Source organism: Terrapene carolina, unplaced genomic scaffold, assembly GCF_002925995.2.
Source record: "Terrapene carolina triunguis isolate 2854851 unplaced genomic scaffold, T_m_triunguis-2.0 Scaffold110, whole genome shotgun sequence".
NCBI lineage: Eukaryota > Metazoa > Chordata > Testudines > Emydidae > Terrapene > Terrapene triunguis.
Genome location: NW_020664461.1, coordinates 2,259,741 through 2,283,663, shown reverse-complemented (window position 1 = coordinate 2,283,663; position 23,923 = coordinate 2,259,741). Strand labels below are relative to the sequence as shown.

Sequence of the window (23,923 nt, the reverse complement as noted above, 5' to 3'; positions counted from 1 at the left end):
GACTCCTTAGTCTCTGCCTTAACCATTCGGCCCTTTTGCCCCCCTACGAGGTAATCAAACCGAAGGATCATAGTTAGGAAGGAGGAGTTAATTGTTCCGGTGTGTTACTGAGTTCATCCTAGACCAGACTTAGTGAGGAGATCAAGCTGTTATTTCCTAACATGTGGTGAAGTGAACGGAAGAGACGCATACCGATGTCGACGAGTTGACTGGAGAGAATTCGAGGGAGAGTAATAAATATGATGAAGTGGCTGGGGGGGCTGATTTCTGAAGCATTATTCAAGGAAATAGCCATGTGTCGCTTGGCACCCCGTTACTAAGAGGGGAGATGAGCAGTATCTAGAGGTATTCCAGAGAGGGAGAGGAATGCAGAAGGTGATGCAAGGAAGTGTCACTGGTAGAAATGGGATTAAAATGGGCAATGGAAAATTTAGGCTGAAATACAGCTTAGCAGGACAGACCGTGGACTGGGTTCCCAGTGGCAGGGCCTTTCCAGCGTTGGGGTCATCGCACCTAGCCTGCTATAATCTGGGCAGTGATCCGCACTGGCTGGGGTGCAAAGACGGACAGGACAACATAGGACAAAAGAGGTCTCTCTTAGCACTAACTCCCCATGGTTCTAGGGTTCTTGCCAGCAGCTGTTGGAGATGTTAGTTAATCCTTTGCCCACTAAAATCCTGATGAGCTTGGAACGCGCCTTTCCCATGTGATCCCTGAAATATCTGCCAGCATTTGCTTCTGGCCCTGGTACTTATCTGGTCCCCATCACCCCAATATCTAAGCACCTCACAATCCTTAATGTATCGCTACACCCCTGTGAGGTAGGGCAGTGCTATTGTCCTCATTGTACAGATGGGGAAACTGAGGCACGGAGAGGCCAAGTGACTTGCCCAAGGTCACACAAGAAGCCTGTGGTGGAGCTGAGAATTGACTGTAGGTCTCCCTAGTCCTAGTTAGGGCCTTACCCACTGGACCACCACCCGAGCCTTTCAGCACTCCAAGAACGCTGCGGTTTAGGGGACTTCTGGCATCTAGGGCGTGCAGAACGGCCAGGAGACGGCGTCAACGGAAGCGCGACGCGACCTGAGGCATGCCAGACTGCGACCGCTCCGGGAAAGCTCACCCGACAGCTCCTACCCCTGCAGGTTTGGGTCACCAAGCCAGCCACGTAACGGCAGTGCCGGGAGGCCTCAGCAGAGATCACACGCAGGACCCTCCGCACTGAAAGTGCGAGCTACAAGGGGAACCCCTGCAGCTGGGAGCAAGCAACTGACTGGGAAAAGAGCTGGGCTCCAAGTGCAGGCACAAAGTCAGCATCTGAAATGTGTGCGCTGCGACGGGCCATCTCCAGCCAGCTGTACTTCTCCCCTGCCACCACCTTTCACACCAGGGCGCTATTTACCACACCCCGCTCAGCGGCGGAGAGGCAGTAAACATGAGTAGTCGTGCAGTTGTGGATAACATCCAAGCCAGGAGGAGAGGGTGTGTGTGCATATGTGTGTGTACACACACGCTTCTGGGTTAGCACATGACTCTCGTCTGGGTCTCTGCCCGGCGGATGGAGTTCTTGATCCAATTTGGAATGAATTTTCAGCTCTTCATCCAGGCTCTCCCATTTGTTACCCTTGTCACAGCGTTTTGATTAACGGCTGCGATTGGATTTTCTCCGCGGGGCTATCAATCGTCAGCGCGAGTGATTCAATTAAGCACGGCCGACCCGCACTCCGAGCCACAGGCACCGAGACCTCGGCGATGTCGGAGGGGTAACGCAGATGAACACCAGGACAGCAGCGCCACCGAGGGCTGCGCTTTCCCAAGCAACAGCTGAGAAAAGCAGGGAGGAAGGACACCCAGGTCCCTGCCTGTCCGGCATCTCGGTAACTCGCTTTCCAAGACAGAGGACTAATGGGGACTCCCCCGAGCTACAGGGGTGAGATTCCCGAGCCATCATCTCATCAGGAATCCAGCTGGCTTAGAGAGGGACGTTTCCAGGTACAGTCAAAGTGGTAGCCACTGAAATCTGTAGCCCCTCTGCCGAGGCGGAGATTCCTCATCAGACTCGTCAATGTAGAAGATGGTTTGCATTAGCCCTGGCGAAGCAATAGTCTGTTTCCCCAGATGTTCCTAAAGGCAGGGGTCAGGGCTGTAAATTAGAGGTGTCCAACCTGCCAAGGATGGCGCAGGTCTGTAATGCCCAGCATTTTTAGTCTATCCTGTTCGGATCCCTTGATAGGGAGGGTCGGCTCTCCGGGGGTATGATCTGTTCCCGTGGCTTAAAGAGCCTGGGAATTCCTGGTCACCCCAGTTACGGGGGGGGACTCCAGCTCTGCCTGAATCAGGAAAAGCTACTGGATTGCGTGTGTGAGCATCCAGCACTTACGCCAGCTCTGAGAGCGCAAACAGCCCCCTGACACCCCGCCCATCTGCCTCAACCCTGGGCCTCTTCCAGATGGGAGGAGGGAAGTCAGCCTCCTTGGCTCATCCAGGCTGACAAGGAAGGGACCCGTTGTGGCGCTAGTTAGAGATGGGATAGTCCCTGTGCTCCTCTGTCCCCCCTAAAATGCGCACACCTGGCCCAAGAGAAGAGACGGACATTGCCAATCAATTCCACATGGGCCACCAACAGCCAGCAGAGGGCAACAAAGTCTGGACACTAACAGCACAGGTCTGGCTCGCAACTGGTGGCCTCGAGGTAGGACTCCGTAGCCCGCTGAGCAGCACGTTCCCCTTCCACTCTTCGCTTTCTGTCCCTGCCTGAAAAGGCAGCGTCACCGAACCTGCTGCTCCCTGCCTGCCCTCACAGGCGTTCTCAACAGCGCTTTTGTTGTCAATGGTCCCCGAGGCAGCATTTGAGGCTGTGAGAAAGCGCATGCCCGTAGCGCGCTGGCCAATGCTGCCGATGCCAGCGCCGGCTGCAAAACTCCACCCTGGCGCCCAGCGGCCAACGCATCCCATTAAAAAAGGGAGAGGGGGAAGTACAGGGCTCTTAAGATACAAGTGGAAAAATGCAGCCACCCAAGAATTCCTAGCCGCATTCCTCCTCTTCCCTCCCCTCTGTCGCTTGCCATTCTGCAGTGATTGAGCACTTCCGGCAGGTGAGCGCAAAGGTTCGCTGGCTCCGGTGAGCCGTCCCCTTCCATGTACACGCAGACGCAGACAGAGCAATGAGAAACTGGGGTGCCAGGCCGTGCGTTGGCTCACGGGGTGCTTCGTAGCGCTGCTGAGCCTGCAAAGGAAATCCCAGCTGAAACCATGGGGTTGTTGGAGCAGGTGGAGGTGCCGGCATGCACGGTAGCATAGGGGCATGCTTCCAGCAGCATGCCTGGGATAGGTGCAAGCTGATGTATGAATGATAGCCTTCAACGGCCAGCCCAGCAGGTGCGCTGTGTTGCAAGAGAGCATCTGGACTCGAGTTGGAGCGTTCTGAGACCAGCATGGATACAAGCCTGGCCAATTGCCATTACCAATAGGGAGGAGGACCGGAATATCATACAAGAAGATCTGGGGGACCTTGAAAACTGGAGTAACAGAAATGGGATGAAATTGAATAGTGCAAAGTGCAAGTCATGCACTTAGGGACTAACAACAAGAATTTTACTATAAGCTGGAGACCTATAGTTGGAAGTGACAGAGGAGGAGAAAGACCTGGGAAGCGCTGGGAGCTAGGGGGAAAAAGCGGCACGCTCAGGGGAGGAGGCGGAGCGGAGGCGGAGGTGAGCTGGGGCAGGGAGCTTTTCCCCGTGGGTGCTCCAGCCCCGGAGTCGGCGCCTATGCTATATGATCATGATGGTCCCTGCAGGCCTTAAGGCCTACGAAACTAAATAACAGCCTGTGAGTTGTTCATTGAGCCTGGCCGTTATTCTTGGGGTGTGATTGGTCACGGAAATCACAAGGCACAGATTCTGCTCCCTGATTGGTTGTCAAACTTAAAAAAACAACAACCCAAAACCAAGAAGATAATGAATGATGGATCAGAAACACCACATTTTTACAGTAGATAAAAATTAGAGATGAATTGTGTTAAAATAGGGAGAAGTTTTGGGATCTGGGAATATTTGAATAAGCAAGTGGTGATCTAAATTCCAGTGAAAATTTAGCAACACAACTCACACAAACACAACCAACCAAACTCTCCAAGGTGATTCATGAGTATCTATTCGCCAGTCTCTTGACTATCAATCAACTAGTTCTATTCACAACCATGTTTTCACTCCATCCTTGGTCTACACTTGGAGCTAACTGGCAAAGTGTTTTGCTTGCACTTGTGAGTCTTCCAAATTGAGTGCAGCCCTAAGCTTCTCAGTGGTCATAATATTAGGTTTACCTGCAGTATATTATTCAGCCTCTATATGGCTCTGTGTGGTGCACAGAGCCCAAACAGGGTGTGGGGACTGGTAAACAAAGGAAACAGAGTGAGAACTCAAGTTGTGGGGAAGCCGGATTGTATCTATAGTTTGTAACTGTTTTCTCCATATATCATACTCTTCAACGGCACATAATTTTCATGAGGATAGTTTTGATTCTCCAATGAATCTAGCCCAAGATATAAGTGCCCATTTACTTTACTGTTATTAATTTTTTAAAAAATGTAACATACAAACACATCACAATCTCTGAAGATGTTTCTGGTGATTTAAGAATGAGCCATATATTAAGCAACAAAACTGACAAGAGGAGTCAGATTGGACAGTGTCTTTCAATCCCACCAAAAGGCAATTATGCGCTCTCATGTCAATACAAACGTCGTCAGTAGGTTGGGAACTGAAAATCTGATGGCGACCTAAATTCAGCTGAATTGAATAGAAAAATAAACTCCATTGTGAGCATGTCTACTTTAATTCCATACATTTCATTGATTCCTCCATTAAAAAAAAATTAAGTGATGCTGCCACAGAATTTCTAGCGGGCTGTACCTGAACGCCCCAGAAATGAACCCTGCCATGCGATTTAGAAACACAGGCAACATTAAGGAGCGTAGGAAACTCACGACGAGCTTTCTAAAGGGACAGACATTACAGACAAGCCGTGGACACCAACTGCCCCTTTGAAATCCATTATTCTCACGAGAAGAGGATGAACGTTAGAAAAATCGACTGTATTCCTCTAGCCCAGAGCCAGCGGGCTTTTGTAATCTCAACTCTGTCTTCAGAGCTAAAACCGATTTGTTGGATGCATGTGACAGAAAACCTCTCCTCTAAATGGCTCAACGGTAAAGGCAGGAGGCCCTTTGGATCATGTCTGGAGAGATCCCTTGTAGAAACAACCTCAGTCCAGAGCCTGTGGCCCCTACCTTATTGTGACCTCACTTATCTCTGCACGTCAGATGAAACGTGCAAGCAAGAGCAGACGCGTCAAGACCAAGAGCACAGAAAATAAGCCTCCCGTGAGCCAGACTGCTGGACAATATAGCAGAGCATGCAAACAACTTCCCCTTCCCTCATGTGCTAGGCACCTTTCAAAGTCAACCCTCCCCAACAACATTCCGGGAACATCAGCTCTGCCATTCCCTGAAGAGCAATTAAAAAATCCCCAGCCGTGCTGCCAGTCAGATGCTAACGACCGACCTACCATGCACAAAGACAGAGAGGAGAGGAAGCCTTGGATCTCCTGTCTCCGCCCCGGGCAGGGTGACCGCCTTCCAAATTGCCAGAGGGGCACCTTGATCACCAAGGCAGGCAGGGAATAGCTGATGTCTGGTGAGGAACTCTCTGGAGACTAAGCCCCTCCCTTGCTAATATCACCAACACTCCCTTAAGCTGAAGTTGGTTAAGTCACGGCCTCATCGGCTTTTGAGGCACCTTAATAAGTTCTAGGAAGGTCACCTCTGAGCATGAAACAGCCGTCTCCATCCACGTCTGCAACTGATAATGACCAGAATTAATCTGCACAAGGCCCAGAGAATCCTGCTTCTCCCTCCCAGCAGCTAGAGAAGCACAGGCCAGGAGGTGGGTACAGGTTGGGACTCCTTTACTTTCATTCCCTGATGGATTCCGCAAGGATCGTGCTCAGTCGCCACGTGCCCGCTGCAATCAAAGCCCTGCTATTCCCCACCTCGCCCCGCGTTTCCGCATAGTTTCCTACCGGGTGCAGCTTGCATCTTGGCCACGCCGCCGGCCACGATGAGAGCCTCGATGATCTTCGCGTGGTGTTCTGAGTTCACCTCCGTGCTGTGAAGAGAAAGGGGTGGACGGTGAGGAGAGAGCTCTGAGGAGGGACAGTCAGAGCCTATTGGTTATGGATATGGCCTGTGGGACCGGCAAGGCACGGGGCTCTGAAGACCTGACAGGAGAATGACACCACCTGGAAATACAAATGTTCTCCAGACAAGGGAATGGGCCGTGAGCGCTCTTCCTGAGGAGGAGCGGGGCCTTTAAGGAGTTCATTGGAAGGCACCAAACATCTCAACGCCTTGTTCCTGGGGGGCTGTGATGTTAGTAGCCACAACGCTTGTGTTGCCATCCCCTCACGCTGCTTCCCTGGGTCTGGACCCACAGGGGTCAGCGGAACCTTCTATTTGTCCTTTCACTTTCTTCTATTCCTGCCGCAATCCCGAGGGGCTTGAAATTACAGCTCCCAAACCGGTTATATTCAGGGGTGCTGGAAGCTCCCTACAAGTGAGGGGGCCACCGGAGCCTGACCTGTGCCCTCCCCCACGCCCTCTTCCGTGCCCCCCGAGGTCCTGCTCCTGCTTCTCCCCAAGCCCCCGCCCCCACACTGCCCCTTCTTCCTGAGCCCCTGTGCCGTCTCTTCTCCCGAGGCCCCGCCTCTTCCCGAGGCCCCGCCCCCACACTGCCTCGTATTCCGAGGCCCCGCCTCCCGCACCGCCTCTTCCTCTGAGGCTCCACCTCCCGCACCGCCACTTCCCCCCGAGTCCCTGCCCCTGTGCCGCCTCTTCCCCCAAGGCCCTGCCCTCGCAATGCCCTTTCTTCCTGAGCCCCTGTGCCGCCTCTTCCCCTGAGGCTCCGCCTCGCACACCGCCTCTTCCCCTGAGGCCCCGTGCCGCTTTTTCCTCCGAGTCCCCGCCCCTGTGCCGCCTCTTCCCCCCCGAGGCCCCGCCCCCATGCCGCCTCTTCCCCCGAGGCCCCGCCCCCGTGCCGCCTCTTCCTCCGAGGCCCCGCCCCTGTGCTGCCTCTTCCTCCGAGGCCCTGCCTCCCACTCACTCCTCTCTGCCCCCTCTTCCCTGTCGCTTGACCTTATGGCTGGTAAAAATTGGGAGGCCGTAGCCCACAAAACGACCAAAGGTGTGTCACAAGCGTTCATGAAGGGCCAATGCCAAGCTTTGCAAACATGTCGGCTATGGAGAGTGGATTGTCCATTTGCTCGAGGTAGAAAAATCTAGTAGAGACAAGCCTTAGAGAACCCCGAAAACGTGCCAGAGCGATGACTGGAAGTCCATTATGTCGTTCACACAGAGCAAGGCGCCAGGTTACAAATCAACTGCTCGATTCCTTTTCCCCTGGGACACCCGTGTCTGCTAACCAATCGCTATGTTCTTGTGTAACTTGCTGGCTACATGTGTATGATGATACACAGCTTAGCTAGCAGCTGGCCTACAGAGAGGATAAGAGCCTGCTACTGCTACAGGCTAAGGGACTTGCTCCCTTAGCTCAGGTAGTTGAAGCCTGTGCATTTGGCAATGAAAGTCCTGGGTTTTAACCCAGCTGACAGCTTGTGGTGGCCATTAATTGCTACACACGGGGGAGGGGATTTTTTAAAATATTGTTATTATGAAGCACTAATGCTTCGGGGAAAGGCTGGAGAAATGGTCAGTGCCGGTACGTTTGTGCTGGTGGGTCACGTCGATCTACTACACACAGCGTATGCCATTACAAGCGGGACCTAAACAGCGTCTGTGGCTCAGCAACTTGTCAGTCTCTATCTGAGTCGGTTGCAGAACATCCTGAGAGAGCCCAGCAACCTGATAGGCCCTGACTGCCCAGCACGGGTGGCAGGCAGCTGTGCTGGCTCGGATTTGGCAGAGTCGGGGCAGAAAACAACTCAATCCTCCGAGGCGGGGCTTGGATCTGGGTCGGGCTTGGATCTTAGGCACGAGCCGAGCTCTGCACCCTAGGGTGGGGGAGGAATATGCTCTCTAAACAAAATTACTAAGGTCCTGATTCAGAAAAGCATCTCTGTTTGGGAAGAGCACTGAAGCACATGCTGATTAAACCCCATTACAGCCAATGCGACTTTGGCTCGCACTGGCCCAGAATTGGGGCCACAAACCCAGAGCCATGACTCACAGCTGGTGGCTCTGCAAAGGGCTGTGATGTCAGAGAGGCTTGTGATGGGCTGTTTTGCTTTTCCGTAGCTCATTTCAGCGAAAGATCTCAAGGCACTCGAAAAACAGCAGGCAGTTCAGCCTCACTCACCCGGGAGCCAGGGCAGTGTTGGGACTATACCCATTTTACAGACAGGCAAAGTGAGGCCAAGTGCCCCAGGTTTCACAGCGAGCCAGCGACAGAAGCAGGAATAGAACCCAGGCGTCCTAGCATTCCCACTGCTGCTCCTACCCCTAAACAAACCCTGCTTTCGATATTGTCACAGGGGAACAAGAGGCAGCAGAGGAATGGTTCAGAAATAAACAAGAGTTGGGGAAAACTACCCTCCGTCCAGAAGATGACCCACAGCAAAACTCCATCCTAAAGAGCATGTCCTTTCCCTCCAGCAGGCCGCTGCGCTCCTGGACGGCGCTCCCAGGCTCCGACACCACAGGTCTATTTAATTTTAAGGAATTAACAGCCTCCTCAATGGCAAACGGGAGAACGGGTGAGCTGTTTTTTTCCCCGTGAGCGGACACTTTTTGAACTTTCTTCAAGGACCAAATGGCCTGTTGTTAAAGGGACACTGTCGAATAGCTGAAGCCTCCCAGCTGCTTTCCCTTAAACTTGTCACTGAGGACTGGCATCCGGAGGCTGGATACCAGCCGAGTTTGGGTTAGCCAGGCAGTCATTTGGAGCTGGACGGCGTCAGAGAAGGGACATCCGTTTTGTTCTATGAGCAGGGACCTCAGGCCAGTTCCTAACTGTGGCACCAGCCTCGTTGACGCAGCTGGAGACAGCCTCAGCAGAGAGGCATGAGAAGAAAAGGGCCATAGAGATGGACCCATAGTCAACACTCATGGTTTGTATCAGGGTAGAGTGGCCAACACACCGGGGAATTGAACGCGGGACCTCCGGAGGTAAAAGCACAGGCTGCTACACATTGAGTTACAGCTACCTAGCTGGGCTGTAATGCAGTGGTTCTCAACCAGGGGTCTGCTGTCCCCTGGCAGGCCCGTGAGCTGGTTTCAGGGGGCCGTGGGGCCCCGCGGCTAAGGCACGGGGCCCTGAGCCCCGGCACCCCCATGGGGCTGAAACCGGAGCAGTCGTGAGGAGCCTGAGCTTGAGTGCCCCCCGCGGGGCTGAAGCCAGGAACGGAGCTGTGGGGCTGAGGCCCTGGTGCTCCCCCGTGGGTCTAAAACCCTGAGCCCCCGGGCCCCTGCAGGGCAGAAACCCGGAGCCCCGAGTCCCCCTACCCCACATCTGAAGCCCCAGCCCTCCCCTGCATGGTGGCTGAGGTCCAGCGCCCCAAGCTCCCCCACCCTTCTGCAGCTGAAGCCCTGAGCCCTGCAGGGCTAAAGTCTTGAATCTCCTGCCTCCTCCGCCCTGGTGACTGAAGCCAGGAACACCGAGGCCCCCTCCTGCTGGGCCCTGGAGTTTTTATAGTACGCTGAGGGGGCCTCAGAAAGAAAAAGGTTGAGAACCCCTGCTGTAACAGACTCATATCGTGTGCTGATCCGGCGCAGAAAGGGCTCTGTCAGACCCACTCGTCAGTGGGTTACAACAGCACCTCGCAGCCCAGCTGAGATTACAGCCCCCACCCCCGGTGCTAGGCGCTGTCCATATGTTATCACAAGAGCCAGACGCGTCTCAAAGCCAGCTCACCTTGACGCAGGTGGGCGGAAGAGCACGTCGCCGAAGAGCTCCCCCAGGGCCCTGGGGGTGAGGTGGCTTTTGCTGCCGTTCTGACCCACTTTGCAGAAATGGCTGGTGAGGTGCTGCAGGAGGAGGCCGTGCTGCTGGGGGAGGGTGGGCGACTCCAGGACCATCTTCACCCGCTGGCCGCACTCTTCCAGGCTCTGGGTTTCTGTGGGAGAGGAGAGCAAAAGGGAAGGAAGCTTTTAGCCCAGGGAAGAGCATCCCAGCACCAAGCCCGGGGGGCTGGGGAAAAGTGTGTTACCCAGGCCGCTCAGGTGAGATTTATTTCCCTTCTCCTCCCATCGGCCAGCCTCATTTCTCTCCACGCTACAGATCAGGGGTTTAGCAAACTCAGGCCTTGTCTACATGGCCCTACAGTTCAGACTATAGAGGTGTGAATGGCATCGTGCACTAAAGGGCTGCGCTGCCCCGCGTAGACAGTGTGAACGTGAACTAACGAGGTCCTGTTTGAAGAGGATGTGCCTTTTAATTTGCGCCCGTGTCAGAGAATCACAGCGTAGCCTGAGCCCGCTGGGTTGATTGTCACAGCGGCTGACCGTACTGCAGGTGAGGGTCGCCCCTCTGCCAGCACCAGCCCTCAGGGCTCGAGTGGTCTCTGGACGTTGTGATGGCCCCTTTGCCCAGTGGTGAATTTCACCTTGTCAGAGCAGCTGCATTCTACAGCTGCCTGGCCAAATGCCCACGTGGCGCTGGTGATGTGCCCACCCTGGGAAACGGCCAGGGTTTTATCTACCCAAGAGTCCCTAGCCCCTTCGCAGCAGCTGTAACACACACCGCTCCGCCTCTACTCTCCCCCTACGCCCCTGCAACTTCCCGGCTGCTGCTTCATGTCCCAGCCCCTCAGAACGAAGCCTACCTGGCATGTTGCTAATTCTTTGTAGCGCACCCTTTATATGCCACCCTGGGAACCGCTGCTGCAGGCATCCCCAGTGGCCGTTCCCTGGTTTACCCCCATGCCCGTAAGGATATTTCATGAGCTCACCTGAGCCAGGCTGTGCCACATGGACACAACTCAAAATGACCACCTGGGTGCTAAACATCGGAACATAAACCAATAGTCCTTTGTTGAGCCAACCAAAATACGGTCTGTGTGAGGCTCCTGACCAGGGCAGGTGTCTTGTGTTAAGACAGGGAGACTTATCCTTTCCTATCACAGCCTCACCCAGAACTGGCCTTTGAAAGAAGCAACCAGTTCTTTTTAATCTGGCCTGCTGGGCCCTGATTGGCCCCTGCCTGCTCCCAGCCCTTCTGGCCACTGGAGGACCAAGTCTCACTGGTTCCACAAGCGGCTGATCCTGGGGGCGGGGAGCTTCCTGAGGTAACCCCTAGAGGTCTAAACTTGCAGCTCTTCTCTTCCAAAAGGACCGTTTCACAAGGCAGGGTGTGTTTATAAAAGCGTGCTTGCAATAACCTTAACTTCACCCCCAACTTTGCCTCCCGTGTTCCTCGTTTTAGTGCCAAGGTGAGGTGTGCTCCCTGCAAATTTGGTATCTCCCCCCTTCCCTTTTATTGCCGAAGGTTATTTAGGCCAGAAATAGAGAATCATCATGCAGGGGTTGCCGAGAGAGTTCTTTAAACCAAAGGGTTGAGTCTTACGCCATTTTAAGATCCCTGCATGAATAATCATTTGTGTGTCCCCCTCCTTGGTCCCACCCTGGGGCTCGAGCGCAGATGGACCCAGCCTTCGGACATAGGAAGCACATCTCCCCCGCATCATACTGGGTCATTAACAGGCTGAAATGCTACAGGGCAAACACTGATTTCTAGTAATTCCAGACTCGCTCCACTGACCTCAGCACAGTGAGTCTAAATTCCCCCTGGAGTAACAGAGAGCAGATTCTGGCCACTTGCAAATACATTCTCTTTCAATCTGCATGATTTCAAAGCACTTTACCGACTGTACAGAGGAACCCCTTCAGCTGCCTCTGAAATGCAGCCGCCTCTAGGGTGGAACATGGCAGCTGTTTAACAGCAAACAGTGACTCAGCAGTTTCGGACAGGCAATGAAGAATTCCATATACAACTGAAGCTGCAGGGGAATTGAAGCAGGCAAGCTGTAATAACCCACAGTGGATTTTGCCCAGGATTGGCCCTTACACCTATACGGAGAAGGATTTGTGCGCTGTAGTTTATAAAAGTGAAATTGCCTCTGTCAGTGGGGCTTGGGGAGGATTTATGTGGTACGCATGCTGGCAATTTAGTTTTGAGTTTCCTGGCTGACTAAGATCTATACCTGACAGGTGAATAAGGGAAGCGTGTGGGTGCTAGTAAGTCACTCAGAGGGTACGTCAGGGGACGAAGAGGAATCATTGTGCCAAAGGGGACCGGGGCAGTTTCAGAGTGTAGGATTTTTTTTATGGTAACCTGCAAAGGGGGGAAAATGGGTGAGTGCCCTTTATTTTTGCTTCTTTGTGCTACGTGAAGCGGGCTAGAAAGGTCTGGGGTGGTAAAATACGTTGGTTTTCCGCTTGCATTAGAACTCCTGGTTTTGGCTACTCTGAATCTCTCCGGATGACTGGCACTGGGAGGAGAATTATGTCTTCGCAGGCTGTGCTATTGTGATTGTTTCAGACTCGAGGGTTTTTATATGGTTTCTATCAACACTTCTGCCAGTGGGGAAATTTCAACGTTTGGGCCTAAAAAGGACAGAAAAACATCCCAAAAATGTTGGCACATTTTTACCAGCTCTGTAGCTGGCAGGAGAAAATTCAGTTTGAACAGAAAAAAAAAATGAATTTTTCATGAACATTTTCTCCAAAATGTCATCCCACTTTTCAAACTAATAGAGTCCTATTTAATTCCAATATCTAACGAACCCTTTGGAGAAAGGACGTCTTTGACAAAAATCCAAATGCCTCTTCCTTTTCAATTAGAAGCTTTATTCCTCGCCTGCGTCTCCAAGGAGTTCTCCAGCAAAGCCAAGCGAGAACAGATCTGATATTCCTGCTGATTCTTAGGTTAAAAAAATAACAGCAGAAAAACAACCCTTTCAGGCTTTCTGTATAGATCAGAAAGAAGTAAAAAAAAAAAGACACAAAGTTCTTTCTTTTTCCTTTGCAGGTCTCCTTTAAGGGAGGTTAAGATTCAGAGGCGATCATACTTCAGGTCACCGATACATGTCATCAAATTGTGATGCTGCTGTATGCATAGCACAAAGCCATGAAGTCCAAATGAACACGGGGCCCTGACCGAGGACACAGGTCGGAGCTTTGAAAATCTGGACAGTAACTTGAATTCCATGACACACAGCAGCTCAATCAGGGAGTCAGTTAGATCAGCCTGGTTCTCCACTGCCTGGCAGCTTGTCTCGGCATTTGCGCCCTGCGCAAAGAACGGCGTCAGTGACCGCGCAGCCCGCAGGGCAAGGGGGGACCAGTCCCGGAGAGGTCACATTTTCAGACATAGTCACTGCTTTGGGGTATCTCAAATCACGCACCCCAAAAAATCAAGGAACCCCAAATTAGTGGCCACTTTGAAAAATTTGACCTCGCTCTGCTCAGTGGAAAAGTCAGGATTAGACACGCCAGAGGTTAGGGCACTAGTGTCGGACTTAAAAGGCTTGGGCTCAAGTCTCTGGTCCATCACACAACCTTAGCCTCTCTGTGCCTCAGTTTCCTCTCTGTACTAACAGCCCTCTATTACTAGGGGGGTGAGGCTAAATCCACTAAAGGTGGGTGGTGCTCAGTTGCTATAGGGATGGAAAAGCACCTAAGAGAGAGAGAACCCAGGAGTCCTGCCTTCCAGTCCCCTTGTCTAATCACAAGGCAACACTGCCCAACACGTCTCTCCGTGGGTATTAGAACTGGGCGAAGCGCGGGGCGATGCCAGGCGGGTACGTGAGCTCAGCTGGCTCGACAGCCCGCGCCCATGTGGCTTTGCGGCTCGTCTGAAACTGGAGTGGGAGTTAAAATGCAGGAGTTAAATTAATAACCAAAGCCTCTATATTTGGAAAGGAAAGCGCCCGCTGCCAGCGACTGTTGACCCGAGGAAGGGTGGCGTCAAGGACACTGGAGGGCTCTAATTAAGCAGAGGCCAGGTGGGAGCGACCAGGAATAGCAGCCCGGGCACAGCCGCACAGCAGGCGTGTGATCTCACAGCCCACTGCCTGGCCTCTGAGTGGCTGCTACATTTTCATGTGGATTCCAGTAGCATCTGGAGGCTCCCGTCCGGAGCAGAGCCCCTTGGTGCTGGGTGCTGTATATATGTCTCTTACACCCCCAAATTCTGGGCTTGGGGGGGGGCTTCAAACCCTGGGCCACAACCCGAGCTTGGGCACCTCCCTTCAGCCTCATCTCACCGCGTCTCTTCTCTTCCATGGGCACTAAGGAGACGCCCAGGCTGCCTGGCCAAACAATACTAGTGATGCCCAGCTCTTCTCTAACGCTTGCCACCAGCCAAGCTCCAAGTGCTTTACAAAGAAGGGCAGTATCATCATCCCTGTTGTACAGGTGGGGAAACTGAGGCACGGGGAAGTGCTGCGTCTTGCTTATGGTCACCCAGCAGGCCAGTGGCCCAGCCAGGAGTAGACTCCGGAGTCCCAGTCCAACGCTCTATCCCCTAAATCCAATAACCGCAGGGAAAAGATTTGCTTCATTCAAGTGTGTCTGCCGCCCCCTAATCTGTGTGCCCTCCCCAGGATTACGGGTCAGGGTAGCGATATGGCAGACACATGGCACAATGAGCTGCCACTCAGGGCAGCAAGCCGGGGGTCACCTCGATGGGCTGGGCAGGAAGAAATTACCCAGCAGCCTCCTTTGCTGGTCCAATACGTAGCGGAGATGCTGGGCAAGCCCCTTCCCACCAGCTCCACACCTAGGCACCCTGGCACTGTTTGCAGGTTACAGGTCGCGGGTTGACTGATCTCAACTGGCCGGCCACCTAATGTCAGTTCTCACCTCGCTCCAGTCCGCAATCAGCCTGGGGGCGGGCTCCCCCTGGGAACGCTGCATACCCGTCTGGGGGAATCGGAACCCTTTGCTCAGAAACCAGCTCCTTCGGTGGCTCCATCTCACCACAGCCGTTACATCTGCACTATGGGGGCTGCAGCATCACAGTGCCCCAGCTACGTCACTGTAGATGTTTCCTACAGCGACAGAGGGTGAGTAACCCACCTTCCCAAGCAGCGGGAGGCAAGTGGACGGAACCACTTTTCCCTCCAGCTAGCCGCGTCCACACCAGGGAGTAGGGTGGTTTAAGTACGATGCTCCGGGGTGTGAATTTTTCACACCCCTGAGCACCATCGCTATGTCTAAGAACTTTTAAGTGTAGATGAGGTGTTAGCCTCTCAGCTAGGCTGACCTGCCGCAAATACAGCAACAGCCATGTAGTCAGCAAAGCAGTGGAAGGCTCGTCTCTCGGGACACCGTAAACTAGACTAGACAAAACTCTGGAGAGTATACATCAGGGATCAGCCTGGCCTGGTCCCTGCGGTTGGAGTAGGTGGCATCTCATGGGTCTTCTCCATCTCTGATGTCTATCGAAACAAACATTCCTTCGAGCAAAGGGAATGGTGGTTTTATTCTTAAAGACACAGATATCTGAAAAGGGGGATAATCCGACTACAGGATAGATAGATAGATAGATAGATAGATAGATAGAAGGGGTGTATAGGGATAGAAAGAAAGAAAGAAGAAAAGAAAGAGGGGGTGTTTAGGGATGGATAGATAGATAGATAGATAGATAGATAGAAGGGGTGTATAGGGATAGATAGATACATAGATAGATAGATAGATGGTGGGGTGTATAGGGATAGAAAGAAAGAAGGAAAGAAAGAGGGGGTGTATAGGGATAGATAGATAGATGATTAACTGCCACTTAGCCAGCTGGCTGCTGGGTAGATCTATATGCTCCCTTTCCGGGACACACCGTCTGCTGTTACAGCTCATCCTTGTAAAGTGAACCCAGGAACGATAGCGAGACGGGCGCCTCTTACCCACTTGTAACAATAATCATTAATAATAATAATTAACGAGTGGGACTGGGAGGCACACGCGGCAGCAGGATAACAAGGCTGCTGGGACCCGGAGAGGGCAGGGCTCTGCATAGCTAACGAGGCTGTTGGGAGGGGAGTTTTGACTGAGGGTTCCAGCTAATGAGACGATTGGGAGAAGGTGGGGGAGAGCCCAGCGCTGGAGGAGGGAGGCTCACAATTAAAACCAGGCAAAGCAGGCGGGTTAGGAGACAATTAAACCAAAAAACGAGGAGAGGGAAGAGCAAAAAAAAACAACAACCCTGTAGCGCCTCTTGCTGCTTCCCCAGCAGCCCAGCTCTGGAGAGGCAGTGCAGGGAAAACGGGGTCATCACCTCTGCGTTTCTCGGAAAGGGGACCAAGGGTGTCACGACAGGTTTAGACATCTCCATAGCCAGGTCCTTGCCAGGATCCCTATTCCAGATCAACCCTGGGAGGCCGCGCGCTGGCAGAGACGTCTTTCCCACCTGTATTTCACAAACTGCGACCCCCCCAGCCCCGCCCTGAAAGAGATGATATTAAAATGCAACTCTATCAACTCAACGGCTCACCCCAGCCTGCACTCCAGCTCAAACCCTGCTACGCAGAGACCGGGAGAGCCAGGGATAATACATTGAACCTGCATTGTTCAAAATATCAGAACCTGCCTGTGTCTTTGCTACGCCTTCTGTCCGCAGACCGTAAATCAGTCTCGCCGACATGCAGACAAAGCACTCGGATATTAACTGGCTGTCAGGTGGGGATGTGCGTCTCCGCCCTCTGCTGGACGCCATCAAAACTGCTCCCCCATGTGTCATAGGCCCCATAACACTTGGAAAGGAAGGAGATTCTCCCGTAGCTCAAGTGGTAGTGGGGAGAAGCCATGCTTGCCGCTGTGGTGAGTGCCGAAGAGCACAGCAGTGGGAGAACCCTGAAGCTCTATTCTGCAGCCTAGCTAAAGCCAGTCCCCTTCCTCTCGAATGAAGATCAGCAGACTGAGCCGGGGACCTCCCGAGCGAAAAGCAGGAGCCGTGAGCCGTGACAGCCTCCTTTCCTCTGACGATGGGGTACGTGGAGGACCTGGAACGCGCCCCAGTGGGCTGGGCAATCACTGGCCGAGATGCAGATGGGGTTGGACTAAAGAAACACAGAGTCGGAGAGGGGACAAGGTTGCGCCCTGATGGAAGGGCAAGGCACGGCGGGCTGCGGACACAGCCCCTACTGCTCCCCCCCTGCCCGTCGCTCCTGCTGCCACAAGCGCCGGCTAGGAAAGAAAACATCCGACGCGCCGAAAATAAACGGCCATTAATAACGACAGACTAACGAGCCAGCCGCCCTTCCTCCCAACGCCTTTAAATAGCTCCTGCATCTGCAAGGCGCCGGGGGTCTCCGGAGGGGATTCCTCCACCAGATGGGCCTTTGCTCCCCCCGCCCCCAAGGAGCTACTGCACCATTTGGCCTCGCTCAGCCCAGATCCATCTCCCCTGCAAAGCTCTGCTAGGTTTTCACGTTGCTGCTACCGGCGCTGGCTGGGCTCCTCTGAGCCCGTGGAAAACAGCCAGATGCAGGGGGCAGCGCTGGGGTCTCTGTGCCTTTGTGATTAGCCCAGATGCCTCTGGCCTTTAGGGAGCTGTGAAATCCAGACTCAAACCTGGGCCCACATTTCAGTGAGGGTGCATGTGTCTGGCGGGCCAAGCTGGGGCCAGGACACGTCTGAACCTTGATGAGTCTCAAAGTCTGGCTCAGACTGTCAGCATCAGGGCCAGACTCGTGGTTCGCAGAGCTCCAATGCTGAGCACAGCTGACGGCCGGGGCGTGGGTGGGGGAGAGGGTTAGGTTCCCAATGTGGACCCGCTCCTTAGGATTGCCAGGTGTCTGGTTTGCGACAGGAACGCCCGGTCGAAAAGGGACCCTGGCGGCTCCGGTCAGCATCGCCGACTGGGCTGTTAAAAGTCTGGTCGGCGGTGCTGCAGGGCTAAGGCAGGCTAGTCCCTACCTGTCCTGGCTCCGCACTGCACCCCGAAAGCGGCCAGCAGGTCTGGCTCCTAGGCGGGGGGAAGGGGGGAGTCACGGGGCGCCATGTGCTGCCCCCACCCCGAGCGCCAATGGCGGTGCCTGCGGACGAGAGCAGCGCGCAGAGCTTCCTGGCCCCCCAGCCTGTAGCCCTCTCCTGCACCCCAAACCCCTCATCCCTGGCCCCAGCTCAGAGTTCATACCCCCAGCCCAGAGCCCGTACCCTCTCCTGTACCCCAACCCCCTGCCTCAACCCGGAGACCCATCCCGCACCCTGAACCCCTCATTTCTGGCCCCACCCTGGAGCCCGCACTCCCAGTTAGAGCCCTCACCCCCTCCCGCACCCCAACGCCCTGCCCCAGCCCAGTGAAAGTGAGTGAGGGTGGGGGAGAGCGAGCGACGGAGGGAGGGGGAATGTAACGAGTGGGGGCAGGGCCTCTCGGAAAGGATGGGGAAAGGGGTGGGGCCTCAGGGAAGGGGCGGGACTAGGGTGTTTGGTTTTGTGCGGTTAGAAAGTTGGCAACCCTACCGCTCCCCCATCTGTCAGCCCCGATCCGGTGTGAAGCAGTGTGGCTACTCTGATGTCAATTCAGATGCACCAATTCACATCAGTTGAGGATCTGGGCCCATCTCGGTTAGAGTTTATCTATGACGGGCTAAGCCAGGAGTGTAAAACCGAAACCCCTTTGTGATCCGAAGCCAGATCCAAAATGTGCAGCCGAGTCCCGTCTCTGCTAACAAGGTAGCTACGAACTGGTGTAGCGCTAATTAGCAATGAGACTATTAAAGAGCAATCCAATCAAGGACAACCCCTGGGCTGGTTGCGGAGCTGACTCACCTCTGCGTGTTTTCACGGATGGATTTTAGTCCCATTCTCCCAGATGGGGAACTGAGCCGCAGAGCGCTGCAGTGACTTGCTCGCGGTCACAGCTGAGTGCAGGAGAAGAACCCCGATTCATTAGATTAGAACCGAGTCCGTGGCAGAGCCAAAAACTGATCCCTCGTCTTTCGAGCCCTACTCCAGTGCCTTAACGGCAAGCAATAATAATATCTAGCATCAGTAGATCTCAGTGTGCTTTACAACGGAGGGCAGAATCATTGCACCCATTTTACAGAAAGAGAGACTGAGGCACGGGAGGGGGAAGTGCCTTGGGCAAGGAGACCCAGCAGGCCAGCGGCAGAGCCAGGAACCCAGCTCTCCTGAAGGCCAGTCTGGCACTCTCTCCCCCTGGCCACACTGCCTCCTGTCGGGCCAGCTCTTCCTCCAGGCTTGCTGGTGTTTCTCACTGGCTTCCCCTCCCCGCTTCTCTGCCCCTTCCCAGTTTTGGCAGGAGCTCCCCTGCCTTGCGAGTTACGATGTCATAGGTCAGGGCGTGCAGCGCCCGGAGAGGCAGCAGGAAGGAAGCAAAGCCCCACTTGCTGGTGACTGCGCTACCGGGGAAGCAGAGCTGCCAAACCTTCCTGATCTCCAGGGCGCCTCCCCGCCTCCCCCTGGATTCAGCTTTCATCCCTCCTGGGGCAGGACCTCTAGTTTACAAGCCAGTGTCCAGAACAAGACTCAGGCTCTGGGGCGTTCGGTGCTGCGCGAGGCAGCCGGCACCCCACGGCTTTGTGCACCTGGGCTGAGGGGTTGGAGGAAGGGCGGCGGGCGCCGAACGCCGGCTCGATGCCCTGAAGCTGGAGATGCTGCTGCTGTGTCCCAGGGACGTGGTCACGGGGCGGCGTTGGCTCCCACGGAGCATGAGCGCCCGGTATGGGCAGGATGAGCGCCAGTGAAAGCTGGCTGGTGCCAGGGTGATGGGCTCGGGCCATGGGTGCCGGCTCACGTATGCAGCTTAAGAGCAACAGGGGCCAAGCTGGGAGCTCTGGGTGCAGGAGAGGCCCTAGAACGTCCCAGGTTGGGGGGAAGGTGAGCGGAGGCCCTGGAATGATTCACTGGTGAAGAGCCGGAACCGTGAGAATAATACCAGCGTTCACCAGGGCTTTTAGGTGAAGGGCCCAAGGCCACACAGCAAGTCAGTAGCAGAGCTAGGGCTGCACCCAGAGTCCTGTTCTTCCCCCGTGCTGCCTAGCCCACGCTGTCTCTCCGGGATCGGTAGCAGGGGCTATGGCTCAGATCCTCAGAGATTTCAGGCCTCACCGAGATCAATGGGAGTTAGGCGCCTAACCACCTTCAAGGATCTAGGCCTAAGTGATGACCCAGAGTGGGAGATTTCAAGAGAAGCTCCAGGGACCTTGGAGCATGGTTAATCACACAGGGGCAGGGCTTACAGCTAGGTTAATTTTGACTCCATCCCTCAGTCCCGTCCCATATCCCGTCTTTCACAGCTCCCTCCACCCGACCCCTCTGTTCTGCCTCTCCGGCACCTTCATTTCCTTCTCTGATTGCAAGCTCTCCCGGGCATGGAGCATGTCTAGCTCTGTGCATGTACAGCGCCTAGCACCAGGCTGTCCGAGCACAACCCTACTGGAAATACCGAGGCGCTAGTAATCGAATCTCCCCAACCTCCCCAAATTGGGACGGCTTCATGCTGTGGGTGAATGGAGGAGTTCGGTCTCCAGGACTCCCAGCCCAGCACTAAATGTCATGGTCGGGTTCCCCCGGGGAGGGAGCGGAAGAGTCGCATTGCATGCGAGTGATGCTTTCTTTCCTCTTAATCAAAGCCTCCGGGAAGTAGGCTCCATGGAGGGCAGGGGCCTCTCTTTTCCAGCCCGCATAATTTCTGCAGCCCTTTCGCAAGGGATGAAAACCCCCCAAATCTTCAGCGTTTTAAGATGTTGCAAAAAAAAATTAAAAAAATGAAGCCTCCGCCCCCGCCCGGTTTGCAGAGCCGGGCCCAACCGTCCGCAGGAATGTTGCGATGTCACGGGGGTACGGTCCAGGTTTCTTTTCCTCTTGCCTGTTTCCAATTTGTGCAATCACATGGCTGCATGAGCACTAGTAATGAGCAATTACTGTGGGCAAAAAGACGTCCGCGCTGAAGACGGCTCTTTCGACTGATTGGTAAAGGGATTTTCTTTTGCATGCAGGCTGGATGGGGCAAATTCATGGCTGGGGGGAGTGCCACTGAAATTGAACCAAAGACACATTTGGCTCAATGAGTTTGCTAGTAACATGGAAGATCTATTGCATGTCGATGTGACTAGATGGTAACCACAAGGTCGTGGGGTCAAACACTCCAGAACTTGGGTTCATACCCGGGCAGAAGGACTAACGGACATTTCACTCTTAAAGATGCTATCTCTGGCTGAAAGATGACACCAAGGGTCCTGCCGCCCATCTCTGGGCACTAGCCAGGTAGAATTTAAGGATCTCAACTCCTTTAAAAACATCTCATCCCTGACATCCTGCCTGGTGGGTTCTAAGTAGAACATCTCCAAACTTTCAGACCAAAATCCAAAGCCAGGCAAAAAACTCACCTGGGTTGGAGTTTGGTTACAAGCTCTAGACTCCGGCAACCTTCACAGATCTTTTGGCAAACCTGGGTTGTAGTTCTGAGAGGGGCAAGTGCGTTCACGGGTTCAGGGAGAAACTCAATGCATTTGCAGAGGCCCCACCTCGAGAAGAGGCTAAACCCGGCGGCTTTGGCTGAGTTTTATTTGGGTTGGGTTGGATCTCGGACTGAGAGCAAAACTGAGAGAGGAGGAGGAGGTGCAACTGTGATGGCTGCCTTCTTGGCCAACACATGAAGCATTGAACTGGGGACCTCCACACCCAAAAGCAAGGGCTCTGTAGCTCGAGACAGAAAGCTCTGTAGGTAGGGACTGGAACAACTCATATCTTCTGTGGATCAGAGCAACATGCGCCCACCAGAGGGTTTTACAACGTCACACAGACCAGAAACGCAGGGGGAAAGGAGGGTTTGCGTGAACCCCCGTGAGCAAGCCCCCAAAGGCTCACAAAGCCCCAGCCTGCGCAGAAGGATCCCCTATTCCCAGTGGCTCTCAAAACGTGGTCTGTGGAGCACCAGTTGTTTGAAGAACCGAACATCTGGAGAACCATTTTGCAGTAGCACAGGGGACCCTCTCTAGCCCCATGTTCAAGCATTTCTTCAGCGTCCCAACACTGCTTCATGAATCACCAACGCCACCGCGCATAATGTTCTTGGATCTCCTGGCAAGTCACCCACCCAGATAGAAACTCCCCTCACCTTCTCCAGTAGGGAATACCAGTTTGCCAGGACCCCGCACCAGTCCACAGACTGCCCTACAGAGGCCTGGCAGCAGCAACTGTATTGAATCTGACCATAGGTTTGCACGTCCAAGAACCGCAGCAATCAGAGATGGAAAAAGCCCGATAGACCATCTCCCAGCCGGCGTAGCATTGATCCCCGCTGGACACTAACCAGTGTTTGGGCCCGTCAGTCACAAGCAATGGGATTTTCCATGGAATTTGCTTTAACCCCTTAATCTCTTCCTAATAGAAAGTCTAAGGGAAGGTGAAACTTCCAGTCCCTCGTCTCACAGCTCCAGGCCAAGATTCTGAAATGTGTCTTGATTTTGGATGGTCAATTTTAGGCTTCATCCACACTTGGAGCGGGATTCTGAGCTCATGCAGATACACATACGCATGATAGCTCATGATAGCTAGTGTGAGCATGTCTGCGCATGCTGAGAATCTCACCCTGATCTGATTCTGGGGGATGCTTTCAAGGCAAATGTAAAAATTAACTCCCTCCTGAGAAAAAGAGCTTTAAAGTCCGTGAAAGCACCAGCTGCTTTCGCCTCTGTTCCCGGCTTTGGCCTCCTCCTTGCGTCATGAAACAAACAAAGATTATTTCTGCCCTGGAATTTCTGGAACTCGCAGGCTGCGGGGCGGCGGGGGGGTGGGGAGGAGGAGACGACGGCTCCCCTTTGAAGTGGCTTAACGAGCCGGTCAAACTAATTGCTTTCTAATTGAGTTTTTATTCTTGGAAAGGAGGCAGCCTTTGATGACCTCCCTAGAATGTGAGAGGGAGGAAAGCAGGACGGGACACTCCATCCCCATGCCGTGCTCCCTGCGGGCCATTTTGGGAGCCAGCTGACCTAGTGTATTTCTCATGGGGGCTTCTCGGTAGGGAGTGTGTCTCTGCCCATGCTGTGTGTGTGTGTGGGGGGGGGGGGTTGGGGGGGGTTATGAGGGGCAGGGAGTGGAGGAAGGCTAGTTGTGCAGGCAGAGGGAGAATCCCCGTGGAGCTGGTAACTGGGTTGGGGGGGAGGAGTTGGACCGGTTCAACGCTGAGCTCCAGCGGGGAAGAATGGCTTCCAGTGAGTCTCGATGAACCCTTGCATGGAACCATGAGCCCGCCAATGTGCCAGTCTGACCCCAGACCAGGAGAGGGCCTCGTAGATCCCTGCGCCGTGCCGTCGTGATTCCACAGTGTTGCGTGGCCGGCCCAGACGCCCCCTCGTCCCCAGAACACAGCCAAAGGGGGGGAATCTCTCTAGCCTCTGAAACACGTGGCCTGTAGAGAGGCTCGGAGGTGAGAATGAAGTTTAGATAGAAAAAAAGGGTGATACACACTTCTTAGAGGTAGAGATATTTATCTATCCATCCATCCATCCATCCACCCCCATACGTATCCATCCACCCCATACGTCTGGCCACCCCATACATATCTCCCCATACATATCTATCTAGCCAGCCATCCACCCCCATACGTCTGTCCACCTAATACATATCCATCCACCCCCATACGTCTGTTCACCCCATACATATCTATCTAGCCATCCATCCACCCCCATACTTCTATCTACCCCATACATATCTCCCCACCCATCCACCCCATACATATTTATCTAGCCATCCATCCACCCCCATACATCTATCCACCCCATACATATGTCCCCATCCATCCACCCCATATGTCTATCCACCCCCATACATATCTATCCATCCCCATACGTGTCTATCCACCCTCATACATATCTATCTATCCATCCATCCATCCCCATACGTCTATCCACCCCATACATATCTCCCCATCCATCCACCCCATATGTC

The 23,923-nt window shown here is 54.0% G+C and overlaps 1 protein-coding gene across 1 annotated transcript in view; it reads right to left on the bottom strand.

The window, feature by feature from the left end:
- The window catches only part of LOC112110541 (phosphatidylinositol 3-kinase regulatory subunit gamma), a 311,516-nt gene that overhangs the window by 147,267 nt on the left and 140,326 nt on the right, over positions 1-23,923 (bottom strand). The window contains exons 6-7 of the mRNA XM_026651964.2: positions 9,927-10,128; positions 6,082-6,167 (exon numbers count right to left, since the gene is read on the bottom strand). Coding sequence (XP_026507749.1) covers positions 6,082-6,167; positions 9,927-10,128 — 288 coding nt within the window. The remainder of the gene's footprint in view (positions 1-6,081; positions 6,168-9,926; positions 10,129-23,923) is intronic.